The sequence below is a fragment of the Oncorhynchus mykiss genome, chromosome 7 (assembly GCF_013265735.2).
Source record: "Oncorhynchus mykiss isolate Arlee chromosome 7, USDA_OmykA_1.1, whole genome shotgun sequence".
Lineage (NCBI taxonomy): Eukaryota > Metazoa > Chordata > Actinopteri > Salmoniformes > Salmonidae > Oncorhynchus > Oncorhynchus mykiss.
The window spans coordinates 10,215,703-10,236,148 of NC_048571.1; the positions used below are offsets into that span (position 1 = coordinate 10,215,703).

General features: G+C 45.6%; 1 protein-coding gene across 1 annotated transcript in view; it reads left to right on the top strand.

Annotated features, from left to right (window-relative positions):
- Positions 1-17,345, top strand: part of LOC110527289 (dynein regulatory complex protein 11) — a 59,433-nt gene extending 42,088 nt beyond the window's left edge. The window contains 8 exon segments of the mRNA XM_036982490.1: positions 1,840-1,947; positions 5,664-5,776; positions 5,779-5,865; positions 7,182-7,267; positions 12,022-12,104; positions 12,107-12,199; positions 15,844-16,082; positions 16,910-17,345. Coding sequence (XP_036838385.1) covers positions 1,840-1,947; positions 5,664-5,776; positions 5,779-5,865; positions 7,182-7,267; positions 12,022-12,104; positions 12,107-12,199; positions 15,844-16,082; positions 16,910-17,059 — 959 coding nt within the window. The 3' untranslated portion in view covers positions 17,060-17,345.
- The last annotated feature ends 3,101 nt before the right edge of the window (positions 17,346-20,446 follow it).

Sequence of the window (20,446 nt, forward strand, 5' to 3'; positions counted from 1 at the left end):
CTTTGGTATGTGTGTCTGCGTGCTTTGGTGTGTGTATCTGCGTGCTTTGCTGTGTGTCTGCATGCTTTGGTGTGTGTCTGGGTACTTTGGTGTGTGTGTCTGTATGCTTTGGTATGTGTGTCTGCGTGCTTTGGTGTGTGTGTCTGGGTACTTTGGTGTGTGTGTCTGCATGCTTTGGTATGTGTGTCTGCGTGCTTTGGTGTGTGTGTCTGCGTGCTTTGGTGTGTGTGTCTGCGTGCTTTGGTGTGTGTGTCTGGGTACTTTGGTGTGTGTGTGTCTGCATGCTTTGGTATGTGTGTCTGCGTGCTTTGGTGTGTGTGTCTGCGTGCTTTGGTGTGTGTGTCTGCGTGCTTTGGTGTGTGTGTCTGCGTGCTTTGGTGTGTGTGTCTGCGTGCTTTGGTGTGTGTGTCTGGGTACTTTGGTGTGTGTGTGTCTGCATGCTTTGGTATGTGTGTCTGCGTGCTTTGGTGTGTGTGTCTGTGTGCTTTGGTGTGTGTGTCTGCGTGCTTTGGTGTGTGTGTCTGCGTGCTTTGGTGTGTGTGTCTGGGTACTTTGGTGTGTGTGTCTGCGTTCTTTGGTGTGTGTGTCTGCGTGCTTTGGTGTGTGTGTCTGCGTGCTTTGGTGTGTGTGTCTGGGTACTTTGGTGTGTGTGTCTGCGTGCTTTGGTGTGTGTGTCTGGGTACTTTGGTGTGTGTGTGTCTGCATGCTTTGGTGTGTGTGTCTGCGTGCTTTGGTGTGTGTGTCTGCGTGCTTTGGTGTGTGTGTCTGCGTGCTTTGGTGTGTGTGTCTGGGTACTTTGGTGTGTGTGTCTGCATGCTTTGGTGTGTGTATCTGCATGCTTTGGTGTGTGTATCTGCGTGCTTTGGTGTGTGTGTCTGGGTACTTTGGTGTGTGTGTCTGCGTGCTTTGGTGTGTGTGTCTGGGTACTTTGGTGTGTGTCTGCATGCTTTGGTGTGTGTGTCTGCGTGCTTTGGTGTGTGTGTCTGTGTGCTTTGGTGTGTGTATCTGCGTGCTTTGGTGTGTGTGTCTGGGTACTTTGGTGTGTGTGTCTGCATGCTTTGGTGTGTGTGTCTGCGTGCTTTGGTGTGTGTGTCTGCATGCTTTGGTGTGTATCTGTGTGCTTTGGTGTGTGTGTGTGAAAAGGTGTGTTTGCTCACGAGTGTCTAGTAGGGCCAGCTGGATATCAGACAGGGAGCCTGCCTCATCTCCACAGGGATTTATGACTCAATATCCCACTCTGTGCCTCATTCCCTCCCTGCCTCCCGCCCTAGATGTCTCGCTGCGGCCATGTTGCAATAAGGGTCAGGATGACACCACACTCTATCATGTTGAACAGACAGACACACATGCCTGGCTCCCCAAAACCAGTTACTGTTGGTTTCAATTATATCCACATACAGTGCCTTTGATGTTGGGAGGGAGTTTGGAATGGTTGAGGAGGAGAGTCCGGCAAGAGGGACAGAGAAATAGATGTTGATGTCTATGATAGTGGCCTAAATACCTTCCCTTATTTCTAGCCACAGTATAGCTCGATGCCTTGATGCCTAAAGGCTCCTGAATTACAGCCAATTAATGTCTAAGTTGCATTAGTACAGGTTTCTGCTGAGTTGATTTATGTCTGAAGATATGCATCAGGCAATGTACAAAGAGCAAATTCCATACCTCAAAGAACAAGACTATTGTCTGATGGATGTCTGACTTCTCTCCCTCCCCCTTCCCCCCTCTCTCTCTCTCCCCCTCCCTCCCTCCCTCTCTCGTCTCCCCCTCCCTCCCTCCCTCCCTCCCTCCCTCATCTGTCCCTCCCTCCCTCCCTCCCTCCCTTCCCCTCCCTCCCTCCAGGTGAGTTCAGCTACCTGGGTACGACCCTGCGCCAGGCAGACATTGAGCCCATGCCCTCTCTGTCAGACGTCAGACAGCTCATTGCCCTTTATGGGATCCTGCCTCTGGGTGAGTGAGAGAGAGCCCATCCCATCCACTCTCATCATTGTGACTGTGATCACATCACCCCACAGCCTGGCTAGCCTGATTCATACTTATTGTACTTGCAACACACACACACACACACTCACACTTTGATCCTTCAGCCACTCTCTCCTGGCTGAGCCTTTCTGTCACTGTCTCTGCCACCACTATGCTACAGCTGCAGAACACAGGGGAGTCGGGTAACTGTGGTCCAGAACCCAGAATAGAATAGAACAGCACAGAGAAGAACATAGAATACTAGAGGAAAGTAGAACAGAATAGAACAGAATAGAATAGAACAGAATAGAACAGAAATACAGAATACAAATGCAGAACAGAAATACAGAACAGAATAGAATATTCCACACCACTAGATCATCTAGAAGCAGCTAGTGGGCTGATGCTAATCCAGGGATCCTAATGGTAGTAGAATACAGCTCACTGAAGTTCACCCCAACCCTGAAGGGACATGATCTTTCTCCCCAACACGTCTCATGTCACCTGGCGTTAAGACCCATTTCCATCCCATCCCCCTACGCCAGCGTCGTGGACCCCCAGACGTAGCTCCCGAAGAGGGGAGGGTTACTGAACAAACAGGCCACCCACCCTGGAGAAGAAGAGGATGTCTTTCAGCACCTCAGACCTAATCAAAGGCAATATGACTACCAGAGGCCTGGATGGGCTGGTGTGGATGTCCATCACCACCATCATCACTACCACCACCACCTTCATCACCTGCAACACCACCCCCTCCACCACTACCATCCCCCCCACCACCATCACTATTATCATCACCACCACTACTACCACCGTCACTAGCACCCCTACCACCACTACCATCACCACCACTACCATCACCACCACCACTAAAACCACTACCACCACCACCACTACCATCACCACCACTACCATCACCACCACTACCATCACCACCACCACCACCACTAAAACCACTACCACCACCACCACCACTACCATCACCACCACTACCATCACCACCACCACCACCACTAAAACCACTACCACCACCACCACTACCATCACCACCATCACTAACACCACCATCACAACCATCACCACCACTACCATCACCACCGCCACTAACACTACCATCACCACCACTACCATCACCGCCACTAACACTACCATCTCCCCCTCTATCATCACCACTACCACCACCACCACCACTACCATCATCACTACTACCACTACTACCACTACCACCTCTACTACCACCATCACCTCCACCATCGCCACTACCACCACCACTACCTCCACCACTACCAGCACCACCACCACTACCACCACCACCACTACCATCATCACTACTACCACTACTACCACCATCACCTTCACCACTACCACTACTACTACCACCACTACCATCACTACTACCACCATCACCTCCACTACCCCTCACTACCACCACCACCATCACTACTACCACCACCATCACCACCACCTCTAACATCGCCACCACCACCTCCACCATCACCTCCATCACCACCACCATCACCACCACCATCACCACCTCTAACACCTCTACCACAACTACCATCACCACCACTACCATCACTACCACCACCTCTACCACAACTACCATTACCACCACTACCATCACTACCACCACCTCAACCACCACTACCACCACCATCATCACTACTACCACTACCACCACATCCACCATCACCGCCACCACCACTACTACTACCACCACCATCACCACCACTCCCACCACCATCATGCCTCACTACCACTACCACCATCACCACCACTACCATCACCACCACCACTACCATCACCACCAATAAAACCACTACCATCACCACCACAACCACTACCATCACCACCACCACTACCATCACCACCACTACCACTACCATCACCACCACCACTACCATCACCATCACCACCACCACTACCACCACCACCACCACTACCATCACCACCATCACCACCACTACCATCACCATCACCACCACTACCATCACCACCACTACCATCACCACCACTACCATCACCACCACTACCATCACCACCATCACCACCACTACCATCACCTCCATCGTCACATACAGTTTATTTATACCTGCACTGTCTACACACAACACTGCCTAAGCTTCCACCTCTTTTTATGAAATGAATCACAACAGGACATTGTTTTGTTTTGTTGTTCCCGGAACTTTATTCTCATTCTCACCAAGAGTTGGCTCAGATTCAGTTACTCTGTGATGATTCAGAGATTCCTTAGAGACTGGTTTGGTTTTCTGAAGTATAAGCATTGTATATTGGAGGGAGGCTGGCTAGATCGTGTCCTTGGTAGAGAGATATCTCTGTGTACTCCCTTTGTTAGCGATTCACAGCCAATTATCCAGACTGGCTGCTATCTCATTCTCAGTGGTGTCTGTTATTTTCACAAGAAAGTGACAATATTTGAACATGATAGTGTTCCTTCTTTTAACCTGTGTTTGACCTTATTGTTCAAGCTTCTACAGTTCATTTCCTATGGAAAAGGACAAGTGCACGTTGCACTAGTCAATTGATCGGCTAATCTGTCCCAGATGGGTTAGAGGCAGGAAAGAGATCATCATTAGACCTTAATGGGAGGAGTAGTTTTCTAATCAGTGCTCATAGTGTACCTAATGAACTAACACTGTGACCTGATCTAACAGAGAGTGAACTGACCCTATAAACAGCCTGCAGCATAGAGAGAGAGAACAGAGGCCAGAGCCTGTTGCCAGCTATTGTAGTTTTAATGAGTTCCGGTCAGAGCAGCAGGAGCGGGACTTCTTGGCTGGGCCTACCCCAGGGACAGGAGGGGATTCCTGGGGATAAGGGTTACACGGCTGCACCTGCTCTGGGTCTAGAGGTTAATGCAGGGGTGTTGTGATTGGATGTGTTTACTCTCACGTTCTGTGTCCTGGCCCTCTGGCCTCTGTCCAACCTGGACTTTTAATCACGGTTATTTTCAGAGAGCACACAATGCTGCACCCTCAGCCCAGCCTCACTGCAACCTCAGCCCAGCTTCACTGCAGCCTCACTGTAGCCTCAGCACACCCTCACTGCAGCCTCAGTACACCCTCACCCCAGCCTCAGCCCACCCTCAGTCCAGCCTCACCCAGGCTCAGTCCAGGCTCAGCCCCAGCCCAGCACAACCCCAGGCTCATCCCAGCCTCAGCCCCAGCCCAGACTAACCCCAGTATCATCCAGCTGGGTAATTCAACTATTGTTCCCTGTGGTAGGAGGTTAACCTGGCTGAATCAGTTAATACCAGTTAAGCAGCACTGCTGCTGCTGAGGCCCTCAGAGACCTCACAGGGGTTACAAACACCTATAGTGACCTTACGGCTCTGTTCAATCTGCATGGTGAAAGTTCAGCTTTAAAGTTTAGCATTATGCTGTGATTGAAATTTACCACCACCTAACCATCACCATCTACATGTTATTACCCTGTTATCATTCTCTCTCTCTCTCTCTCTCTCTCTCTCTCTCTCTCTCTCTCTCTCTCTCTCTCTCTCTCTCTCTCTCTCTCTCTCTCTCTCTCTCTCTCTCTCTCTCTCTCTCTCTCTCTCTCTCTCTCTCTCTCTCTCTCTCTCTCTCTCTCTCTCTCTCTCTCTCTCTCTCTCTCTCTCTCTCTCTCTCTCTCTCTCTCTCTCTCTCCCTCTCCCTCCCTCCCTCCCTCCCTCCCTCCCTCCCTCCCAGGATCCCAGTCCGTCCATCAGAAGGCTCCCCTGATGAAGACTCTGCTGCTGGCTGGTCCTGGAGGCGTAGGGAAGAGGATGCTGGTCCATGCTCTGTGCACTGAGACCGGGGGCCAAACCTCTTCAACCTGTCCCCCAGAAACCTGGCTGGGAAGTACCCCGGCAGGAGCTGCCTCCAGTACCTACTGCACATGGTCTTCAAGGTTTTTGTCAATCTGCTACTGTACATAGTGAGGAAGGCAGCAAAAATGGTGCCATGTACGAGGGTAGAGGTCATTGTCTGGTTTGATTCAGATAGTATATGCACACATACTGTATGCCCCACAAAAACACTTTGGCAGTGTACATGATTAGGTATCAGTGTTGTGAATGAAATGCCTGCTGGTGAAGTCAGGAATAAGCTGCACTATGAGCTGCTCTATGTGTTGCTTCTGTCAGCTTGATGTTGCTATGTGTTGCTCTGTCAGCTTGATGTTGCTATGTGTTGCTCTGTCAGCTTGATGTTGCTATGTGTTGCTCTGTCAGCTTGATGTTGCTATGTGTTGCTCTGTCAGCTTGACGTTTATCAGATCAACATAGTTGTCTATCGGTTAACACAGTTACTGTTCACGGTTCCCCTGTGACATTCTGCACCACTGACTCATCTGAGACATGGAGGGGGGACGAGGGACATGAGAGAAGAGAGAGACATGGAGGGAGAGAGAGATTTGTCTCGCTTGGACACCTCTCTATGCAGCTGTCTTGAGAGGCAAACAAGTCAGGAGCCCATAGCCACTAGCGACATTGTTCTGAATCTCGCCTGTCAGCACCTCATTGGTCGGCACCCTCTCTAAGTGCATTCTGGGATCAGGAGCGTGTCCTGACAGCACTTCCTGCTTGCTGAGACAGTGTTGGTTTCTAAAAGGCTTGTAACATTTGGGTGTGGCTGCCTCCCTCACCCCAAGTTGTTTTTGTCAATGCCAGCCATGGAAACACTGCAAGTTCACAATACTGTTTCTCCATAAGCCTGTGGTGTCATTAACTAAAGACTTACTAGCTCTCCTCTCCTATGGGACATAAGGCAACAATGAGCTCCTTCCAACACTCTCTGTCCTTGGCCACGTGTTGTGCCTCGTGATACGAGATGTTCATCTTGGCCAGCTCCTCCGTAACAGTTCTGCACCAGGTATTCTTCTTCTCCCTGGTAGAGTCCCACCTTTTGGGGATAAGGGTTATGGTTAGGGCCAGGGTTAGGGTTATGGTTTGGGCTAGGGTTAGGGTTATGGTTATGGTTATGGTTATGGTTAGGGTTAGGAGATACACTGTAGTTTAAATGTTACTGATAGTCCAGTTAATGTACGACTTGTGCGTGTGGGTGTTATTTTGTTTGTGTGTTTGTGTGAGACTAATGTTTCTGCTGGTTAGACTGTTTGTTTTGTTGAGGTTACTAATTTTCCCATATGGGAGAGAGTTGTTTGAACATTGGCCTTGATGTGTGAAATAAAGAGGTGTGTTTCTTTGTGTTGTTCTGCTGTGGCAGGTGGCTCGCCAGCTGCAGCCCTCTGTAATATGGATCGGAGATGCAGAGAAACCTTTTATAAGAAAGTCCCGAAGCTGGAGAAAGAGGTATGTTCTCTACACAACAGCAGCATATCTCAATACCACTGTTCATCTCGTCAACAAAAATAGTGAATCAAATATTTGGCAAACATATATTTTTCAGTGGCAATTAACGAGACTATAACTGCCTAAATAGACCCAGAAAAAACTGTAACTAAACAAAAAAGAATACACTAAATTATCTCTGTGACTAAAATCTGTTGGACTGAACAAGAGTTTTTAGACAGATTGAGAGCTTTTCAGTGATACGTACTGTTAATATTAGCAGAACAGATGCCCAGTCCAGTTCTGTTCATGAGTCTGGGCAGACAGGCTCCACTCCGGCTCCGCCTCCGATCAAACACATTGCGCAGGCGACTCTGTTGCTTCCTCGTAGCTAACCAGTCACCACCAGCCTTCTAGTTAGATACCGCCCTTTGCCTGGTTAACAAACACAAGATGCTTTACAAAATGAAAAACAAAAGCAGCATTAAGTTGAATAGTAAAACAACAGTCTAGCTATGTTTTTCTCTCTCGAGTATAGAAACGTTTTTTAATTTGTAGTCTCGCTCAACACTCACACTTTCCCCACTGCATTTCATAGCCAGGTTCTGTCTCCGACTTCTAGCCAAGTCTCCCTCTTTTCCTCAGAGAAAATGGCTCTATTGTAGCCATTACCTTTCAAAAGATATGACTCATAATACCAGCGCTACATTTGTTGTCTTTCTGTCGTGGCGGTCCGTTCTACAACTAGGCTACTTGCGGACTCGATTGGGACTCGAGGTTAAGTGGATCGGCTACATCACTGGGTGAAACAGTCATTAGCTCCCATTCAGAGTCATTAGCCCTCGTACTGTACTACTTCTGGACCTCAGTGTGTCTGTGGAACGATGATAACGATGACACCATCAGAGTGACGGAGGTGCAACACACTACTTTACCAATACTTTACATCACTTTCTCTCTCTCTCTCTCTCTCTCCTGTCTCTCTCTCTGTGTGTCTCACTCTGTCTCTGTCTCTCTCTCTCTCTCACGGCGCGCTCTCTCTATCTGTCTTTTTGTCTCTCTGTCTCTCGCTCTCTCAGACTCTCTTTGTCTCTCTCTGTCTATGTCTCTCTGTCTTTCCTTCTCTCTCTCTGCGCTTGTGTGTGCCTGTTTGATGTGTACAGTGCATTCAGACAGTATTCAGACCCCGAGACTTTTGTTAAGTAACATTTTGTTACGTTACAGCCTTATTCTAAAATATATGTCTCTCCTCATCAATCTACACACAATACCCCATAATGACAAAGCAAAAACTGTTTTTTAGACATTTCGCTAATTTATTAAAGATAAAACACTGAAAAATGGCATTTACATAACTATTCAGACCCTTTACTCAGTACTTTGTTGAAGCACATTTGGCAGTGATTACAGCCTTGAGTCTTCTTAGGTGTGACGCTACAAGCTTGGCACACCTGTATTTGGGGAGTTTCTTCCATTCTTCTCTGCTGATCCTCTCAAGCTCACTCGGGTTGAATGGGGAGTGTCACTGTACAGCTATTTTCAAGTCTCTTCAGAGATGTTAGATCGGGCTCAAGTCCTGGCTCTGGCTGGGCCACTCAAGGACATTCATAGACTTGTCCCAAAGCCACTCCTGCGTTTTCTTGGCTGTGTGCTTAGGGTTGTTGTCCTGTTGGAAGATGAACCTTCACCCCAGTCTGAGGTCCTGAGTGTTCTGGAGCAGGTGTCATCAAGGATCTCTCTGTACTTTGCTCTGTTGATCTTTCCCTCGATCCTGACTAGACTCCCAGTCCCTGCCACTGAAAAACATCCACACAGCATGATGCTGTCACCACCATGCTTCACTGTAGGGATGGTGCCTGGTTTCCTCCAGACGTGATGCTTGGCATTCAGGCCAAAGAGTTCAATCTTGGTTTCATCAGACCTGAGAATCTTGTTTTCTCATGGTCTGAGAGTCATTTAGGTGCCTTTTGACAAACTCCAAGCAGGCTGTCATCCGTCTTTTACTGAGGAGTGGCTTCCGTCTGGCCACTCTACCATAAAGGCTTGATTGGTGGAGTGCTGCAGAGATGGTTGTCCTTCTGGAAGGTTCTCCCATCACCATAGAGGAACTCTGGAGCTCTGTCAGAGTGACAATCGGGTTCTTGGTCACCTCCCTGACCAAGGCCCTTCTCCCTTGATGCTCAGTTTGGGGATGAGTCTAGGAAGAGTCTTGGTGGTTCCAAACTTCTTTCATTTAAGAATTATGTTCTTAGGGACCTTCAATGCTGCAGACATTTTTTGGTACCCTTCCCCAGATCTGTGCCTTGACACAATCCTGTCTCAGAGCTCTTTGGACAATTCCTTCAACCTCAACCTCATGTCTTGGTTTTTGCTCTGACATGCACTGTCAACTGTGGGATCTTATATAGACAGGTGTGTGCCTTTCCAAAACATGTCCAATCAATTTAATTTACCACAGGTGGACTCCAATCAAGTTGTAGAAACATCTGAAGGATGATCAATGGAAAACAGGATGCACCTGAGCTCAATTTTGAGCTCATAGCAAACGGGTCTGAATACTTATAAATATAAGGCATTTCTGTTTTATGTTCACTTTGTCGTTATGGGTATTGTGTGTAGATTGGTGGGGAAAAACATTTATTTAATCCATTTTAGAATAAGGCTGTAACGTAACAAAATGTGGAAAAAGTCAAGGGGTCTGAATACTTTCTGAATGCACTGTATGTAATATCTATGTAGTCTGAACTAAGAATTCATACGGCCAGATAATTGTTATACATTCTTATACATATGTGTTGGTAGGATAAGGCTATGTCTGTTGGTCAATAGAAGTCAGTGATGTATGTTTACTATAGGTTAATGAGGCAATGCAAATGTGATGTGACTAAAATGTGACTAAAATGAAAGGGCATTTAGTTGACTAAAAATGTCTCACTGTTTTTGTCATTTTGACAATAACTAGACTAAATCATTATTCAATCGACAAAAACCTGACTAAAACGTAATGATATTTTAGTCAAAATGACTAAAATGTAAAAAAAGAGACCAGTTATTAGCACTGCTCAATACCAGCCCTCGACACTCGACTCAACAAACTGGATGCCGTCTATCACAGTGCCATCCTTTTTGTCACCAAAGCCCCATACACTACCCACCATTGCGATCTGTACGCTCTCGTTGGTTGGCCCTCGCTTCATACTCGTCGCCAAACCCACTGGCTACAGGTTATCTACAAGTCTCTGCTAGGTAAAGCCCCACCTTATCTCAGCTCGCTGGTCACCATAGCAGCATCCACTCGTAGCACGCGCTCCAGCAGGTATATCTCACTGGTCACCCCCAAAGCCAATTCCTCCTTTGGTTGTCTTTCCTTACAGTTCTCTGCTGCCAATGACTGGAACGAACTGCAAAAATCTCTGAAGCTGGAGACTCATATCTCCCTCACTAACTTTAAGCACCAGCTGTCAGAGCAGTTACAGATCACTGCACCTGTACATAGCCCATCTGTAAACAGCCCATCTATCTACCTACCTCATCCCCATACTGTATTTATTTATTTATCTTTCTCCTTTGCACCCCAGTATCTCTACTTGCACATTCATCTGTCTGCACATCTACCATTCCAGTGTTTTAATTGCTATATTGTAATTACTTCGCCACCATGGCCTATTTATTTCCTTACTTACCACATTTGCACTCACTGTATATAGACTTTTTGTTTTCTTTTGTTCTACTGTATAATTGACTGAATGTTTTGTTTATTCCAAGTGTAACTCTGTGTTGTTGTATGTGTCGAATTGCTATGCTTTATCTTGGCCAGGTTGCAGTTGTAAATGAGATCTTGTTCTCAACTAGCCTACCTGGTTAAAGAAAGGTGAAAGAAATAAAAACACTACAGTGCACATTGACAGACAGTGTAATCAAGGGACTTGTTTTGACAAGAATGTTTACATAGCAGATTGTCAAGTAACCTTCTCCATTATTGCATTGTTTGTGAATGAACTAAAGTGGGACTCACATCCATTGTTGGGTAACATGGGTTATATGAGTTGACAGCTGTGAGCAGTTGAAAATGGGGACATCTTGAATTTACAAATAAGTTTATGCTGCCCTCATGTGGCCGGTCATAACTCTCTACCCCCTCTTCCTTGTTCTCCCTCTCTCTCCCTCTCCTCCCTCTTCTCTCTATCTCCATACCCCTCTCCTCCCCTCTCTCTCCTCCCTCTCTCTCTATCTCCATACCCCTCTCCTCCCTCTCCCTCTATCTCCATACCCCTCTCCATCTCCTTCTCTCTCTCCTCACTTACTCTCCCTCTCCTCCCTATCTCCATACCCCTCTCCATCTCCCTCTCTCTATCTCCATACCCTTCTCCATCTCCCTCTCCTCACTTCCTCTCCCTATCTCCATACCCCTCTCCATCTCCCTCTCCTCCCTATCTCCATACCCCTCTCCATCTCCCTCTCCTCTCTCTCTCTCTATCTCCATACCCCTCTCCATCTCCATCTCCCTCTCCTCTCTATCTCCATACCCCTCTCCATCTCCCTCTCCTCACTTACTCTCCCTCTCCTCCCTATCTCCATACCCCTCTCCATCTCCCTCTCCCTCTATCTCCATACCCCTCTCCATCGTCCCTGACTCCTCTCTCTCTCCTCACTTACTCTCCCTCTCCTCCCTATCTCCATACCCCTCTCCATCTCCCTCTCCTCTCTCTCTCCTCACTTCCTCTCCATCTCCCTTCTCTTTCTCTCTCCTCCCTCTCTCCTCTCTCCCTCTCTAGATGGGAGCCTAAGCGTCTGAAGAAGGACCTAGTCAAGGTGCTGAAGTCTGTGAAGCCTGAGGATCGTGTTCTGGTCGTAGGGACGTCCGGAGGCCCTTTGACGCAGACCTCAAGCCCTTCTGTAAAGTCTATAGGAAGATCATCCTCATCCCCAGACCTGACTATGCCTCCAGACTGGGTGGGTTATCTATAGTAGTCTATATTGGTTTATATTGGTTTATAGTGGTCTATACGTGGTCTGCATTGGTCTATATTGGTTTATAGTGGTCTATATTGGTTTATAGTGGTCTATATTGGTTTATAGTGGTCTAAATTGATTTATAGTGGTCTATATTGGTTTATATTAGTTTATAGAGTGGTTTATAGTGGTCTATATTGGTCTATATTGGTTTATAGTTGTCTATAGTGGTCTATATTTGTCTATATTGGCTTATAGTGGTCTATATTGGTCTATAGGAGTCTATAGTGGTCTATGTTGGTCTATAGGAGTCTATAGTGGTCTATATTGGTTTATAGTGGTCTTTAGTGGTCTATATTGGTTTATAGTGGTTTATAGTGTCTATAGTGGTCTATATTGGTTTATAGTTGTTTATAGTGATCTATAGTGTTTATGTTGGTTTATAGTGGTCTATATTGGTTTATAATTGTCCATAGCGGTTTATAGTGGTCTATATTGGTTTATAGTGGTCCATAGTGGTTTATAGTGGTGTTATAGTGATGTTGATGTATAGTGGTCTATATTGGTTTATGGGGGTTTATAGTGGTCTATCTATCTTCAGAGCTCGTGCTGCTAGGCGACCTAAACTGGAACATGCTTAAACACCCCAGCCATCCTACAATCTAAACTTGATGCCCTCAATCTCACACAAATTATCAATGAACCTACCAGGTACCTCCCCAAAGCCTTAAACACAGGCACCCTCATAGATATCATCCTAACCAACTTGCCCTCTAAATACACCTCTGCTGTCTTCAACCAAGATCTCAGCAATCACTGCCTCATTGCCTGCATCCGTAATGGGTCAGCGGTCAAACGACCTCCACTCATCACTGTAAAACGTCCCTGAAACACTTCAGCGAGCAGGCCTTTCTAATCGACCTGGCCGGGGTATCCTGGAAGGATATTGATCTCATCCCGTCAGTAGAGGATGCCTGGATATTTTTTTTAAATGCCTTCCTAACCATCTTAAATAAACATAGCCCCATTCAAGAAATTTAGAACCAGGAACAGATATAGCCCTTGGTTCTCCCCAGACCTGACTGCCCTTAACCAACACAAAAACATCCTATGGCGTTCTGCATTAGCATCGAACAGCCCCCGTGATATGCAGCTGTTCAGGGAAGCTAGAAACCATTATACACAGGCAGTTAGAAAAGCCAAGGCTAGCTTTTTCAAGCAGAAATTTGCTTCCTGCAACACTAACTCAAAAAAGTTCTGGGACACTGTAAAGTTCATGGAGAATAAGAACACCTCCTCCCAGCTGCCCACTGCACTGAAGATAGGAAACACTGTCACCACTGATAAATCCACCATAATTGAGAATTTCAATAAGCATTTTTCTACGGCTGGCCATGCTTTCCACCTGGCTACTCCTACCCCGGTCAACAGCACTGCACCCCCCACAGCAACTCGCCCAAATCCGTTCAGCTGATGTTCTGAATGAGCTGCAAAATCTGGACCCCTACAAATCAGCCGGGGCTAGACAATCTGGACCCTTTCTTTCTAAAATTATCTGCCGAAATTGTTGCCACCCCTATTACTAGCCTGTTCAACCTCTCTTTCGTGTCGTCTGAGATTCCCAAAGATTGGAAAAGCAGCTGCAGTCTTCCCCTCTTCAAAGGGGGGGACACTCTTGACCCAACTGCTACAGACCTATATCTATCCTACCATGCCTTTCTAAGGTCTTCGAAAGCCAAGTCAACAAACAGATTACCGACCATTTCGAATCTCACCATACCTTCTCTGCTATGCAATCTGGTTTCCGAGATGGTCATGGTGCACCTCAGCCACGCTCAAGGTCCTAAAACGATATCTTAACCGCCATCGATAAGAAACATTACTGTGCAGCCGTATTCATTGATCTGGCCAAGGCTTTCGACTCTGTCAATCACCACATCCTCATCGGCAGACTCGACAGCCTTGGTTTCTCAAATGATTGCCTCGCCTGGTTCACCAACTACTTCTCTGATAGAGTTCAGTGTGTCAAATCGGAGGGTCCTGCTGTCCGGACCTCTGGCAGTCTCTATGGGGGTGTCACAGGGTTCAATTCTTGGACCGACTCTCTTCTCTGTATACATCAATGAGGTCGCTCTTGCTGCTGGTGAGTCTCTGATCCACCTCTACGCAGACAACACCATTCTGTATACTTCCGGCCCTTCTTTGGACACTGTGTTAACAACCCTCCAGGCAAGCTTCAATGCCATACAACTCTCCTTCCGTGCCTCCAATTGCTCTTAAATACAAGTAAAACTAAATGCATGCTCTTCAACCGATCGCTACCTGCACCTTTCTTGCACCGACCCGCCTGTCCAACATCACTACTCTGGACGGCTCTGACTTAGAATACGTGGACAACTACAAATACTTAGGTGTCTGGTTGGACTGTAAACTCCTCCTTCCAGACACATATCAAATATCTCCAATCTAAGTTAAATCTAGAAATGGCTTTCCTATTTCGCAACAAGCATCCTTCACTCATGCTGCCAAAACATACCCTTGTAAAACTGACCATCCTACCAATCCTCGACTTTGGCGATGTCATTTACAAAATAGCCTCCAATACCCGACTCAACAAATTGGATGCAGTCTATCACAGTGCAATCCGTTTTGTCACCAAAGCCCCATATACTACCCACCATTGCGACCTGTACGCTCTCCGTTGGCTGGCCCTCGCTTCATACTCGTCACCAAACCCACTGGCTCCATGTCATCTACAAGACCCTGCTAGGTAAAGTCACCCCTTATCTCAGCTCGCTGGTCACCATAGCATCTCCCACCTGTAGCACCACGCTCCAGCAGGTATATCTCTCTAGTCACCCACAAAACCAATTCTTTCTTTGGCCGCCTCTCCTTCCAGTTCTCTGCTGCCAATGACTGGAACGAACTACAAAAATCTCTGAAACTGGAAACACTTATCTCCCTCACTAGCTTTAAGCACCAACTGTCAGAGCAGCTCACAGATTACTGCACCTGTACATAGCCCACCTATAATTTAGCCCAAACAACTACCTCTTTCCCTACTGTATTTAATTTATTTATTTATTTTGCTCCTTTGCACCCCATTATTTTTTATTTCTACTTGCACATTCTTCCATTGCAATCTACCATTCCAGTGTTTACTTGCTATAATTGTATTTACTTTACCACCATGGCCTTTTTTTGCCTTTACCTCCCTTATCTCACCTCATTTGCTCACATCGTATATAGACTTGTTTCTACTGTATTATTGGCTGTATGTTTGTTTTACTCCATGTGTAACTCTGTGTTTGTTGTCGAACTGCTTTGCTTTATCTTGGCCAGGTCGCAATTGTAAATGAGAACTTGTTCTCAACTTGCCTACCTGGTTAAATAAAGGTGAAATAAATCAAATAAAATAAATAGTGGTCTATATCTAGGCCAACCTGTTGGCTATGGACAGACAGAATCTGTGGAGGTTTTATTCCCTAAAGCCACCAGAAATGAGTTGACATGAAAACTACTGGTGGAATGAATTCATATGATAGGCCCACCAGTAAACACACATCTTTAAAAAAATGTTGTATTCATTGCCCGCTTCTGGTTTGAACTCTAACCTTTCTCTCCCTGTCTGATGTGTTCTCCAGTGCTGTGGAGGGAGCTGCTGTGTGGCGGCGGTGCTCGCCTCACCCCCAACCTGGACCTGAGCTCCCTGGCCAAGGTGACAGATGGCTACACCCAGGGCCACATCCTGCAGGCTGTGAGGCAGGTGCTGACCCCTCGCAGGCTGGCCCAGCAGACTACCAGACCACTGACCGCTGAAGAGTTCATCCCTCCACTGGCCAGACAGGACCCCGTCTACAAAGAGGAGGAGGAGGCCTTTAAGGTTCAGTAGCATCAATCAATTAATCACCTTTTTTACATATGTTTATCACCAAAGTGCTCAGGATAGCCTTACTCCCACAGAAATCAGAGGCAACAATTGGAAAGCTCCTATGTAGGAGGAAGGAAGGGGTTATTTTGCCATTATAACAGTTAAAATGGTCCTCTGTATCTTAGTAGGTGGTGCAGTAGGTGGTGCTTGCATCTTAGGATAGTGGGTTTGATTCCCGGGACCACACATATGTAAAACAATAATATGTAAGTGGCTATGGTTAAAAGCTTCTGCTAAATGGTATTTTATTATATTAAAACGAGTTTTTGCCTTTGTTATGCTGATTGGTTTACATATATTATCATAATCAGATATGAATTCAGTATTATTACTATTATCATTATTGTATTATGAATTCAGTATTATAATCCGATATGAATTCAGTATTACAATCAGATATCAATTCAGTATTACAATCAGATATCAATTCAGTATTATAATCAGATATCAATTCAGTATTATAATCCGATATGAATTCAGTATTATAATCAGATATCAATTCAGTACTTTAATCATATATGAATTCAGTATTATAATCAGATATCAATTCAGTACTTTAATCATATATGAATTCAGTATTATAATCAGATATCAATTCAGTACTTTAATCATATATCAATTCAGTATTATCCGATGAACTCCATATATACATTTGAGAGTCGTGCTCCAACAATCACCACATGAGGGTGCTGCGTTCCTACAGTTAGGAAGGAAATGCCACTGTATAACAGGTTTTATTTCCTCCGACCGTGGATTGATGGCTGCGAATGTGTTTCCAGATGTGGTACGGCAGGACACCTTTGGGTAAGAAGAGGGCACGGGCGGCCAAGGCCATCGAGGAGGAGGGAGAGTCGGGCAAGGACAAAGACAAGCGGGGCACTGGGAGGAAGACAGGGAAAGAAGAGAAAAGCAAGAAGAACAATAAGTAAATGTCAAAGACAAGAGACAGAAGTCGTCAACATTGGAGAGGTCTACAGACAGGGACTTTCAGGGGATGTGATTTACATTCCTACTTCTTAGATATGATGGACGATACATTTACTACCAGTCTATGACTGTAAATGTCATGACAACAGTATAACGGTAACAGTCGATCGTGTTATGATCATAATGACAAAAGTAGCTGTTTATCTTGTATGAGACCAGATATAAAGTATGTCAAATAAATCATTATTATCGCAGTGTAAATATTGAAGATAAGTGTTGTTGATTTTAGTCCAAATGGATCACAGCAGTATAATTTCATGAGATTCTATTTAGGGGATGTTTATTTTCAGTCTCCAACTATTTTGACCATTAGAAGCTAATTAGCCTTGTTGATGAGCGCTGAGTTGTTTAAACTGGGGGCTCTGAGCTGCAGTGGGAGGGGGGCGTACTGAGACTCACAACCCCCCAAAATACACCCCGTCGCATCCGAGCCCCGGGCTCCCCTCTCTCCCCTGTCCTGAGACAAATCATCATTAACCATCCCCAGAACCACGAGACCGTGCAACGATGGAGGGATTCCTCTCAAATGTTAGCTTCTAACCGTAATGATGAAAAAACACAGCAACGGTGCCTTGGATTTCCTGTCCGTCTTCCTTCTTCTTCTCTCTCCGTCTCTCACTCTCTCTCTCACTCTCCGTCTCTCTCTCTCTCTCACTCTCTCACTCGCTCTCTCACTCTCTCTCTCACTCTCTCTCTCTCTCTCTCACTCTCTCTCTCTCTCTCTCACTCTCTCCCTTTCCTCAGCCATCGTTGGGTTTGCGTGGCTTCTGTGCCATAAGAGTCTGTTAATTAGCCTGTGTAATTGTCATTGTTGCCAGTTACAGCCAGGGGGCTTCAGGCAGAGAGACACTGTGCAATGTAGCAGCACCTTGTCCCAGGTCGCCCTGTGTTACTGTTTACACCCAGTTAGCGCTAACAAGCCAGCCTGCCCTGCCAAGCGGCTGACCCACTTCCCGGCTCCAGCAAGCCTCCTAGCTCCCCAAGGACCAACTACCCCCCTTCACTGGCCATCTTTAATCAAGTATTAGTCAATGGGAAACCAGATCCCCATTGTCCACCACAGCATAACCCTAACCATGCATCTGTACCCCTCTTGTCTTTTGGGTGTCTGGGTCTACACACTCCACACACTCTCTTGTCCCTGTCTTTATAGTCATCCTCTACCTCCCTTTCTGTCTGTCTTTCTCTCACTGTCACATCCCATCGCTCTCTCATTTTCTCTCTTTATCTCTCTCTTCTTCTTCTCCGTCCATCTCTCCTCCTGCCAGGTGGGTTTACAGAGCGTGACAAACACTGTCACCTTTCCTGCTCCTTGTAGCTTAAACCAACATCTAATTGAATTATTCATGTGTGTGGACCACCGCCTTCTCACCCAAGAAAAGGCCATTCAGCAGTCTTTTATGTGACGACCAAGCTGTTTTTACTCCAGTGGTGATCCCTTTGGGATCTATTTACTGTGGTATGACTGAGGTGAACCACGCCGTGCATTTATCCAGAATAACACATTCACAATGTCTTAATGCACAGATAATTAGTAAATGTGGAAAGACAGCATTGTGTTTGGTTAATTGCTCACAGTGTGATGGTTACTAGCGTTGTTATCAGCTGATCTGTATCTCAGGCAGACTTATTTTTTTGATTTTGCCCATCTTCTCCTCCTTCATGCTTCATTTCTTAATTTCCATAAGACTGGATTTCTCTCCGCAATTTTGTGGCGATGATAATGAAGCATTATTTGATTAGATTAATCATTCTTTAATTTCTGTGTTTTGTGATGACAGAGTCAAGGGTGATTCAACCCTGTGGTCATGGCAGTAATAAAATCAAGACCACTGTCGACTCTTGGAGACTTTTAACCATTATTTTGCAATTCCTATTTATGTCCCTGTCTCTTGGCTTGAGGGCCCAGTTCTCCATACACCCATACTTTCTCTCTCAACCCCTGACCTAGTGTTCCTTTTTATGGTGATGTATCCAGTCTTTCCACATAGTCCTCAGCCAGAGGTGGGAAGAAATGCTGATATGACCTAGAAAATGTTCAGCTCAGGTCCCAGCCCCAGTCCCAGCTCCATTCCTATTCCCAACCCAGCACCAGCCTTCCTCTGTAGCCCAGGGGGAGTGATGCTCTGACAGGCTCATTTGCTTTGCGATCCCCTGGTCTACTGGGGCCCTGTACTGGGACAGAGTGACAGCTAGGAGCTCCCTGGGTGGGAGGGGGACACATGCTCAGGGGGGTCCCCCCTCCACCTCACTGCCTGTCACATACTATCACAAAGTTCCTATACTCTTTTTCAAGGCAGCATCCACTTTAAAACCATGAAACCTTCAAATAATGTTTGAGATCTTTCCTGTATTCCACTGTTCTATTGTAATAAAATAGATGTATACCATATACATAGATTTATAGTTGAAACGTTGTGCTGATGACATTTGAGACAAACTCAGGAAGCTATGCCAATTTGAGCTGGTTGGTTAGTATTATCTGGTTGGTTAGTATTATCTAGTTGGTTAGTATTATCTGGTTGGTTAATACTATCTGGCTTGTTAGTATTATGTGGTTGGTTAGTAGTATCTAGTTGGTTAGTATTATGTGGTTGGTTAGTATTATCTGGTTGGTTAGTATTATGTGGTTGGTTAGTATTATCTAGTTGGTTAGTACTATCTGTTTGGTTAGTATTATCTGGTTGGTTAGTACTATCTGTTTGGTTAGTATTATCTAGTTGGTTAGTATTATGTGGTTGGTTAGTATTATCTCGTTGGTTAGTATTATGTCGTTGGTTAGTATTATCTGGTTGGTTAGTATTATCTGGTTGGTTAGTATTATCTGGTTGGTTAGTACTATCTGGCTTGTTAGTATTATGTGGTTGGTTAGTAGTATCTAGTTGGTTAGTATTATGTGGTTGGTTAGTATTATCTGGTTGGTTAGTATTATGTGGTGGTTAGTATTATCTAGTTGGTTAGTACTATCTGTTTGGTTAGTATTATCTGGTTGGTTAGTATTATCTGGTTGGTTAGTACTATCTGGTTGGTTAGTACTATCTGTTTGGTTAGTATTATCTAGTTGGTTAGTATTATGTGGTTGGTTAGTATTATCTCGTTGGTTAGTATTATGTCGTTGGTTAGTATTATCTGGTTGGTTAGTATTATCTGGTTGGTTAGTACTATCTGGCTTGTTAGTATTATGTGGTTGGTTAGTAGTATCTAGTTGGTTAGTATTATGTGGTTGGTTAGTATTATCTGGTTGGTTAGTATTATGTGGTTGGTTAGTATTATCTAGTTGGTTAGTATTATCTGGTTGGTTAGTATTATCTGGTTGGTTAGTATTATGT